Source organism: Littorina saxatilis, linkage group LG7 (genome assembly GCF_037325665.1).
Source record: "Littorina saxatilis isolate snail1 linkage group LG7, US_GU_Lsax_2.0, whole genome shotgun sequence".
Classification (NCBI taxonomy): Eukaryota; Metazoa; Mollusca; class Gastropoda; order Littorinimorpha; family Littorinidae; genus Littorina; species Littorina saxatilis.
Window position 1 is genome coordinate 44,806,634 of NC_090251.1, and position 10,000 is coordinate 44,816,633.

A 10,000-nucleotide genomic window follows, 5' to 3' on the forward strand; every position below is an offset into this window, starting at 1 on the left:
GAACAATGTATCTGGTGCAGGACTACCAACCTTCGATTTGGGAGCAGTCGACGAGGTTCTGCTCGGAGAGAGACACGAGCTGTCCTGTCTTCTTGAAGTGCTGTCCCTCCAGAGATCCAGTGGCGGAGAACGCCCAGCATGATCCGCAAGTTCCCTGTTGCAATATCAATGTCACTAAAGTGATTTGAACGCCCAGCATGATCCGTAAGTTCCCTGTTGCAATATCAATGTCACTAAAGTGATTTGAACGCCCAGCATGATCCGCAAGTTCCCTGTTGCAATATCAATGTCACTAAAGTGATTTGAACGCCCAGCATGATCCGTAAGTTCCCTGTTGCAATATCAATGTCACTAAAGTGATTTGAACGCCCAGCATGATCCGCAAGTTCCCTGTTGCAATATCAATGTCACTAAAGTGATTTGAACGCCCAGCATGATCCGTAAGTTCCCTGTTGCAATATCAATGTCACTAAAGTGATTTGAACGCCCAGCATGAAACACAGGGTTACTGTTCCAATATAAATGTCAGTAAAGCGATTTGAACGCCCAGCACGATCCACATCATTCATTTTGCAATATCTATGTCACTAGAGGGATTTTAACGCTCAGCATGACCCAAAGCTTCTCTGCTGCAATGTAACTTAAAAGTGATTTTAACGCCCAGCAAAATCGACAGCTGTTCCCGGTGCAATATCAATGTCACTAAAGTTACTTTGGCGCCCAGTGTGATCCACAGCGTTCCTGGTGCGATAATAATGTCACTAAAGGGATATTTACCGCAGGATCGACTAAGGATCTCGGTGATAGAAACATTATGAGTGACTGGCTTGATGATTGGCTTGTACAAGTAATAATTACTGCAACGATGCGCCACAGAAACTCTGAACAAATACGTCAGAAACCTCCGATTTCCTTAGATAGTCTCGTAGTCTGGATGTGTTAGTTTTCTCTTTATACAAATAATATTTTGAATTATTTCCTGAAAGCAGACCTGCTATAGAGTACCCATGTGATAAGCAGCATTTTTCTTCTTCGTCTCAATCATTTTCCAACATGCTTTAGTTTAGAACTGAAGCACATCTGAAAATGACCAGTGTCCAATGTCCAAACCTGGTTCTTGACAGGAGTGACGTAACCCTTTGTCCTCCAGTCCACTTCCGCGGGGAGGTCACCCACGTTGCTTGGGGGCAGGTAGGTGGAGCCAGCTGTCCTGTTGGCTAACATCTTGTATCCGTTCAGAGTCTCCACGATCTCTTTGGTCGTCTGAAAAGACAAAAAACTACCGTGTGTTTTTAATTTAGTTAATTTGTATCCTTTAAATGTGACGTGTACTCCTATTTGTGTTACAAAAATGTAGGCATTTCATCGTAAAGATTAATATTTATTGGGCGAAGTCCACTTCGCGAAGTCTTCTTCATGAAGCTCGCTGCTCGATGCTTTGGCACCGACGTTTCGGTAAACAAACTTCGCTAAGAGAACTTCGGGCTTTGTCAAGAAGGCGTGTGTGTGTGTGTGTGTGTGTGTGTGTGTGTGTGTGTGTGTGTGTGTGTGTGTGTGTGTGTGTGTGTGTGTGTGTGTGTTTGTATGTGTGTGTGTGTGTGTAACTGACCATGTCCCCCATGTGGTTCATGCCCAGGCTGTAGCTGTGCAGACCACGGTCAGCCTCCAGGTTGTGCTGCTGGATCATCCTCAGGTTGCTCTCCCAGATCCCGCGCCTGACAGACAAACAACATCATCAACATACGGAGGCACATGAAGTGCGCATCTTCCATCATGAACAGACATGCGAAATGTACTTGTTCCAAAATCTGGAGGCAGGTGAAAAGCAAATGTTCCATCATGTAAAGACATGTAAAATGTACATGTTCCAACATCAGGATGCATGTCAAATGCACTTCCAACATCTGTAAACATGTGAATAGCACATTTCCCAGTGTGCAGACGCATGTGAAATGCGCAATTTTGAACATCTTGAGGCATGTGAAATGCGCCTTTTGCAACATCTATAGGCATGTTAAATGCACATTTCCAACATCTAGAGGCATGTTAAATGCGCATATTCCAACATCTGGAGGCATGTCAAATGCACTTCCAACATTTGGAGACATGTGAAGAGCACATTTTCCACTATGTAGACTCTTAAGAAATGCGCATTTTCCAACATCTACAGGCATGTGATAGGCACATGTTCGACCGTCTTGAGGCATGCGCCTCCAGGGACGAGCATTTTCCACCATTTTGAGACATGCAAAAGGTGCATGTGTAAATGAACAAGTACACGTACATTATCCATGGTAGTCTATCTTCCTCTGAAGACGGAAAACACGTACCTGACAGTCTCTTCCTGTTGGTTGTAGCGTCTGTTGTAGACGTGTTTGAAGGTGGTCCACTCCCTGTCCAGGTCCAGCAGGGAGGGAGCGGCTAGGGCACAGGCCACCAGCAGTGTCGCCACGGTCAAGCGAAGCATCTGAAGTCATGGACATGAATGACTAATTACAATAGACAAGAAAGTAAAAGTAGGAAGAAATCAAAGAACGAAACAAGGCAGGGAGGGAGCGGCCATCGCATAGGCCACGGTCATTAAGCCAAGCATCTGAAGTCATGGAAATTATTAAATAATTACAAAATAGACAATAAAGAAAAAGTAGGAAGAAATCAAAGAAACAAGGCAGGGAGGGAGCGGCCATCGCATAGGCCACGGTCATTAAGCCAAGCATCTGAAGTCATGGAAATTATTAAATAATTACAAAATAGACAATAAAGAAAAAGTAGGAAGAAAGCAAAGAAAAAAATAAAGCAGTGAATGAACGGTCAAATCACAGGCCACCAGCAGCCTTGCCACGACCAAGCCAAGCATCTGAAATCATGGAAAGGAATAAATATTTACAAAATCGACAACAAAGTAAAAGTATGAAGAAAGGAAGGAGGGCATGGAGGCAGGGAGGGAGCGGCCAGGGCACATGCCATCAGCAATGTCGCCACGGTCAAGCGAAGCATCTGAAGTCACGGGGGGAAAAAAATTACAAGATAGACAATAATGTACGCAGAAGGAGGTAGAAGGGAAGGAGAGAATAGAGGCAGAGAGGCCGCCACGGTCAAGCGAAGCATCTGAAGTCATGGAAATGAATAACTAATTACAAGATAGACATTAAAGAAAAAGTAGGAAGAAAGAAAAGAAAGCAAGAAGGCAGGTAGGGAGCGGGTATCGCACAGGCTACAAGAAGCGTCGCCAAGATTAAACGAAGCATCTGAAGTCATGAAAGTGAATAACTAATTACAAGATAGACAATGAAGAAAAAGTAGGAAAAAAGAAAAGAAAGAAAGAAGGCAGGGAATGAGCGGTCATCGCACAGGCTACAAGAAGCGTTGCCAATACGAAGAAACGAATCTGAATTATTCATGGACATGAATAAAAAAAACATGAATAAATAAATGTAGTGAAGTAAAAGGAGACATTAAAGAAGAATACCAGGGGGGAAGAACGAAAGCAAGGAGTGAATGGAGACAGGGAGGGATCGGCCAGGGCAAAGGGCACCAGTAGTTTCTGAATTTATGAAAATGAATTAATACAACATGGATAATGAAGTGAAAGGAGGAAGGAAGGAGAGAAAGAGTCGAGGCAGGGAGAGAGGTAGGGAGAGAGGTAGGGAGAGAGGCAGGGAGAGAGGTAGGGAGAGAGGTAGGGAGAGAGGTAGGGAGAGAGGCAGGGAGAGAGGTAGGGAGCATCTCAAGTTGAGGACATGAGTATAAGTAGGCATATAAATGGATACCACATTAGAAAGAGGAAGGAAGGAAGGAAGGAAGGAAGGATAAGAGAAAGGGAAGTAGAGAATGGGCAACGAGTGCAGCAGCAGCGTTGTCGCGATTAAACAGAGCATCTAAAGGTATGAACAAATAAATACAATTAAAAAAATAATAAAGAAAAAATATAGAATAGCAAAGAAGGAAGGAGAGATGGGGGAAAGGAAGCAAAGAAAGAAGAAAGGTAAAAAGGTGGAGTTAGAATGCATGACGACATGTGATCCATGCACATCCCAATAACAAAACCCATCCGTCGGTCCTCCGGTTAAGCTATTCCCGCACTAAAGCATTCGACTACCCACCAATCCATCCATCCACAGAAAGAACGATTGACAGCGATAAAGAAAGAAAGAAAGAAAGAAAGAAAGAAAGAATGAATTGAATGAATGAATGAATGAATAAATTAATGAATGAATGAATGAATGCATACTCTCTTAGAATAATACAATCTTGACGGGGAAAAAACACGAAAATAAACATCAAAAACACTTAAAATGGGGTTGGTGTGATGGGGGTGGTTCAGTGGAGCAATATCCGTAAACATCATTCATTCTATAACGAGTAGTGCTAGCTTGATAAAAACTGCAGATTTGCCCAACACAGAGAAAGACGGTGTCTTTGAAAGAAGAGAAGAAACGACGAAGATCTAGGAAGCAAACAATCAAGCACCCACGCAACATATCAAACAAACCGATCACCCACGATATCAAACTTCATCTCATTAATTCCACAAACACAAAAGTCAACAAACTGGAAGGTCAAACTTACGTTTGAATGTTAATTAATTCCTCAGTCTTGGTTAAACGAGTTTGTAATCAGATCTTTTCCCTGAGCAAGCAACAGTTAGCTTGGAAGTATTGGGTGTCAATTCGCACCGGCAAAGAACAATGGTAGGTGTTTTATACACCTGTGTTATCTCCACTCGCTGTCTGATTGCACTGTCATAGATATTCACCTTTTCAGTCACGGGGAGTGTTACCGATCTCATGTCATACAGGTATGATAGGTTCTGTCAGCTAGATAATCAAGGAAGAAAAAGAAGCAGGCATGCAGGTGGGCCGTTAGACAGACTGACAGACAGACAGAAAGACAGACAGCCCGCCAGCAAGACTAACAGACAGGTAGACACATAGACCGTTAGGCAAGCAGGTAGACAGACAGACAGACAGACAGACAGACAGACAGACAGACAGACAGACTAGCATGCATACTATTAGTGGACAGACGGGATAATCAAAAAGCGTTGTCGAATAAGTACGTGCGTGAGCGTGTAGATGCAGGATTGAGTACTGCATGGGTAGGCATAGTTCTGCATTAGTTTCTGTTTTAATGCCTCAGTATCTGCGCAAATACTTGAGATTGGTGTGCATATGTGTGTTTAATAGATGTTTAACAACATCTAAATCAATCACGCGTTCACAGCCACAACTCCAATGTTTGGCCAAATAACCTTGCTAAGGCTTGAGTCTACCACATGTCAAAATGATACAAAAAATGTAATTGACATTTTCTGGAAGTTAAAGGGGCGATAAGGCCAAAAACAACGAAAGCATCAGATAGGGCTAACGCCGGGGTTCTAAACCTTAAGAAAGTGATAATGAATTGTGATTTCTGGTTTAATATCGTAGAAAAACATTAAACTTGCGTTATTGCAACCGGTTCGGTCCCTTCGGTTACGTCAATCAGCATCAAGGCCAGTTTGATTGGCCGTCGAGTTCAAGATGAGAACAAGAAGTAGAGATTTCGTGTAATGGACATTGCCAAAGTTTTAGAATAACATTATCATTGTACTGAACGTTTCATTTCATGTTTTGATTGTGTTTCATGCTTGAAATTCACATTTAAAAGTTGATACAAAGGTGTTTTTTTTAATTTACAAGTAATTAAAGTACAGGAATGGACGCAGCTGGGCTTCCCTGAACTCGTGGCGACAGCCCCCGATAGAACAGCCAGGAGAAGGGTTTCTTCCTCCTCAGCCTTCATGCCCCCCCCCCCCCCCCTCCCGCAACGACTCCCACAGTCAATGGGAACTGATGATGATGATGATGATGATGATGATGATGATGATGATGATGATGATGATGATGATGATGATGATGATGATGATGATGATGATGATGATGATGATGATGATGAAAGTACAGTATAATTGTGTATTGTGTTCCTTATTGTTCCTATATCACTATTCTTCAGGTGTGATTATTTTATTGTTCGTATGTTTACAAACCTACAGTACAACCTTAGAAATTTCATCCGAAGTCTGCTACCCCATTCTCCATTTTCAGTCGGTATCTCAGATATTAGCACGTTTAACCATATTTTGTTTGTCATTTCTGCTCTCAGCATTACTTGAACCAAAAGAAAATTTCACTTTTTTTTCTAAGGGGTCCCCCGGGAAGATTTCGGCTTTTTTACCGTAATATATTGATTACGGTGTAGCCTAATCAAGCATTTCTCTTTTCCTTCGTCAGGTTTTTTTTTTTTTTTGAGTTACAGACGTGAACTTCACTACAAGGTGCAAGGTAAACACGGACTTCAGATGTTTAAAATTGATTTTTTTTTTTTTTACCACAAATGTTTAGCGGTTGTTTCAGAAATAAACACTGACGATCAAGAATGAGTGGTTGAGTAAAATTGCAAAGTACCTTTTTTCTTGTTGTTGTTGTTTTACGTATGACTGAACTGAATCTTTTGTTTTTGGTTTTTGTAGAATTATTTTGGCTTCCGCATTCATAGATTGTTTTACACAGTGTCACGTGCAGAGTTGTTCGTGCACACACACGTACACCCACACACACACACACACACACACACACACACACACACAAACACACAAACACACACACACACACACACACAAACTCGTGCGCACACACACACACACACACACACACACACACACACACACACACACACACACACACACACATATCCCAGTAAAATCATCGAGACAAACGAATATCATTGTTTTCTACTCAAAACCTTTTATTCTTCCTTCTCAAACAACGAGACACAAAATACCACCCCTCTCTTAATAACAACTTACACTAAAATCACAGTCTCTTTGGTTTGGGGAATCGTTCAGAACGACATTCAAGTTTACACCCGTGGGTAGCTGGCTTGCGTGGCGACACCGCACGCGTTGTCCCTGTTGCGAGCCATCTGAATGTAGCCCTGCAGTCCCCACTCGGCTCCCCAGCTAAAACAAGAAAGTGAACACATTATTATTATATTATTTTTCATTTCTGTATTTGCTGTATGTGTTGTGTTTGTCTCACTAAAATAAAGGGTATTTGCTCTTTCACAGCTCACACAAACCCGACAGAGTTATTTCCGAACTTCGGCTATTGTCAAGAAACACTAGTTTAACAAACCAGCACAATGTTAGGCTAACAAACCAGCACAATGTTACACTAACAAACCAGCAGAACTCTCTCCCTCGCCTGTTCTTGACCAGCCAGCAGTCGTCCCCCTCACTCGTTCATAGTTTTACGCTAACACACCAGCACAGTGTTACGCTAACAAACCTGCACAGGGTTACACTAACAAACCAGCACAGTGTTACGCTAACAAACCAGCATAGTGTTACTCTAACAAACCAGCAGCACTCACCTGTTCTTGACCAGCCAGTAGTCGTCCCCCTCACTCGTACCATAGCCGACAGCAAGCACGCCGTGGTCGAGGCGGGTGGAGCTACACTCGGCGTCGTAGTATACGCCGGACTTGTAGAAGTGGAAGGTGGTTCTCGAGGCGTCGATGGCGATGGAGACAGGGCCCACGGTGGCCACGGCAGACTGCAGAGACGTTTCGTCATCACGGGGAATGTCAGTGAAACCCACATCAGTGGCCCCCACATCCGTCCTGCGGAAATGGCATCTAATTCCGTCCTGAAAGGAGAATTGAATTTAATTGAATTTTTTTTCTTTTTACGAAACTTACAGAGTAAGCAAGTACGTTTTGTTTGGGGTTGGGTTGGTTTTTTTAATTCGGAGACAGACATGTAAAAAGCGGGGAAGACGGAGCGGTTGAAACTAGTGGGAATTACATTCGGGTTTATGTCCATGAAAATATCTATGTAAATAAAATCCACTGGGGGTTCATTGTATAGTAAAATGCATCCGTGGTGTCAACATCAGTCGTAAAAAGGGGGGTAGTTCCACAGTACATTAAAAAGATTTTTGTTTTCTTAACTTTAGGATGAGTCGCACATATCATTTACACGCACACATGTCATCAGAAATCAACGCTCACCTTCATTTGTTCATGTCAAACTCTATCAAGGTTCTACAGTTAGGGGCCAGAAGTATCACTGATCATTCAGATAAGATGCCTCATTATCGCTGGAGTAAGGATCCTAAAACAGCGGCAAAAACCAACGTCCAACTTTCGGAATGAAAAGTTACCTGTTATATCAAAAATCAGAAAATGTATCTCACTAAATATTGTTGGCATGATGTTGCCAGTATTTTGGTTAGAGTCCTCAAATGACATAAGAAAAACCACTGCCATATTTTGAGTACATTTCAGACTTTTGAGGGTTTCTACAATAATAAACAGAAAAACGGCAGCATTAGTTCTTGATTCAACAACAAAAAAGTCGCTTGTTCATTTCGATGCTTGGTATTCTCTCAGGTGCCAGGAATATCTCTTACGTACTCCATTTCATATGTCGTATACACTTAAAGCGCTTACTTCCCTTTGTTGATAAGATCTTAATTCAACAATTTCAAATTTTAAAAAGTCATAACAGCTTGTTGTATATTACCTTGCCAGTGTAGGGGTAGGACTCCTCAGTGTCGACACCCTTGTTCTTCTTGATATAGGTGAACGCCTGGTCCATCAGACCGCCTTTACAACCCATGTTTCCTGTGGCACATAAGACATAAGACATAAGATAATTTTGTGTCCATACAATTAAACAATGGATGGAAAAGTGTGCTTCATCTGCTCTTGAACAACCAAACAACATATGACAACAACCATAAACATAAAAACAATAAAACAATGTCTTCATGTTTCCATGTGCCACAGACCGTTAGACGTACACGGTTGCAACTTGTATATATGCAATTACAAAAACAAACACTGTTAATTAAAATGGTCTTTGAGACGTCTAAACCTACCTGTCAACTTTTTAAATGTGTAATTCCAAGGAAAGATTATAAATACATTTAACACGATAACAACTCATTAAAAAAAAACATTCTTTTAATTTATTTCGGAATTATTAATTTATGCGTGCTGGTGGTAACGTGTATGGTAACCCTTCCCAGGTTTCTTCTTCTTGTTTTAAGACAAAGTAGCTAAATTCTAAGTAATTTTTAGCTTGTAGCTTGTTGATGATTTCTTAACGGTAACGTATTTTAAAAATTAATGATTGAATTGACCAACAAATTTATAAAGCGGGGGGAAAAACGTGTATATACTGTAACTGACCGATCCTTTATTCAGTAATCGAACGGGCAATGTTGTGGTGCAAAACACAATACAATACAATACAATACAATACAATACAATACAATACAATACAATACAATACATTACATTACATTACATTACAATACAAAACAATACATTACAATGCAATGCAATGCAATACATTACAATACAATACAACACAACACAACACAACACAACACAACACAATACAATACATTACATTACAATACAATACAATACAATACAATACAATACAATACAATAATAAAAATGAGTAAAAGAACAATCAACACATACAAAATAAAATGTCCACAAAAAGGCAAACTGACCCATAATCCGTTTTCTTTGTTTGTATTTGTTTGTTTGTTTGTTTGTTTGTTTCCTTGTTTGTTTGTTTGTTTCTTTGTTTGTGTGTTTGTTTCTTTGTTTGTTCATTTTTTTGCTTATTTGTTTGTTTCTTTTTTCTTTCTTTCTTTCTTGCTTTCTTTCTTTTTTCCTTTGCTTGTTTGTATATTTGTTCGCCTACCTCATAATTAACTGACAAGGCAATCAGTAAACACAGTCTATCTGCAAACCAAGTACATACCTTCCTTTTTGGAGCAGTCGACGAGGTTCTGCTCGGAGAGAGACACCAGTTTCCCTGTCTTCTTGAAGTGCTGTCCCTCCAGAGATCCCGTGGTGGAGAACGCCCAGCATGATCCGCATTGCATCTGTGACGTAATCAGTGACGTCATTACTGATCATGTAACTGTGGGATCAT

The 10,000-nt window shown here is 41.1% G+C and overlaps 2 protein-coding genes across 2 annotated transcripts in view; both read right to left on the reverse strand.

Annotated features, from left to right (window-relative positions):
* LOC138971563 (procathepsin L-like) overlaps positions 1 to 4,709 on the reverse strand; it is a 7,424-nt gene extending 2,715 nt beyond the window's left edge. The window contains exons 1-5 of the mRNA XM_070344322.1: positions 4,570 to 4,709; positions 2,331 to 2,467; positions 1,610 to 1,715; positions 1,111 to 1,263; positions 31 to 154 (exon numbers count right to left, since the gene is read on the reverse strand). Coding sequence (XP_070200423.1) covers positions 31 to 154; positions 1,111 to 1,263; positions 1,610 to 1,715; positions 2,331 to 2,467 — 520 coding nt within the window. The 5' untranslated portion in view covers positions 4,570 to 4,709. The remainder of the gene's footprint in view (positions 1 to 30; positions 155 to 1,110; positions 1,264 to 1,609; positions 1,716 to 2,330; positions 2,468 to 4,569) is intronic.
* A 2,055-nt stretch (positions 4,710 to 6,764) lies between these two features.
* LOC138971562 (cathepsin L-like peptidase) overlaps positions 6,765 to 10,000 on the reverse strand; it is a 6,975-nt gene continuing 3,739 nt past the window's right edge. The window contains exons 5-8 of the mRNA XM_070344321.1: positions 9,827 to 9,950; positions 8,567 to 8,667; positions 7,414 to 7,688; positions 6,765 to 7,000 (exon numbers count right to left, since the gene is read on the reverse strand). Coding sequence (XP_070200422.1) covers positions 6,901 to 7,000; positions 7,414 to 7,688; positions 8,567 to 8,667; positions 9,827 to 9,950 — 600 coding nt within the window. The 3' untranslated portion in view covers positions 6,765 to 6,900. The remainder of the gene's footprint in view (positions 7,001 to 7,413; positions 7,689 to 8,566; positions 8,668 to 9,826; positions 9,951 to 10,000) is intronic.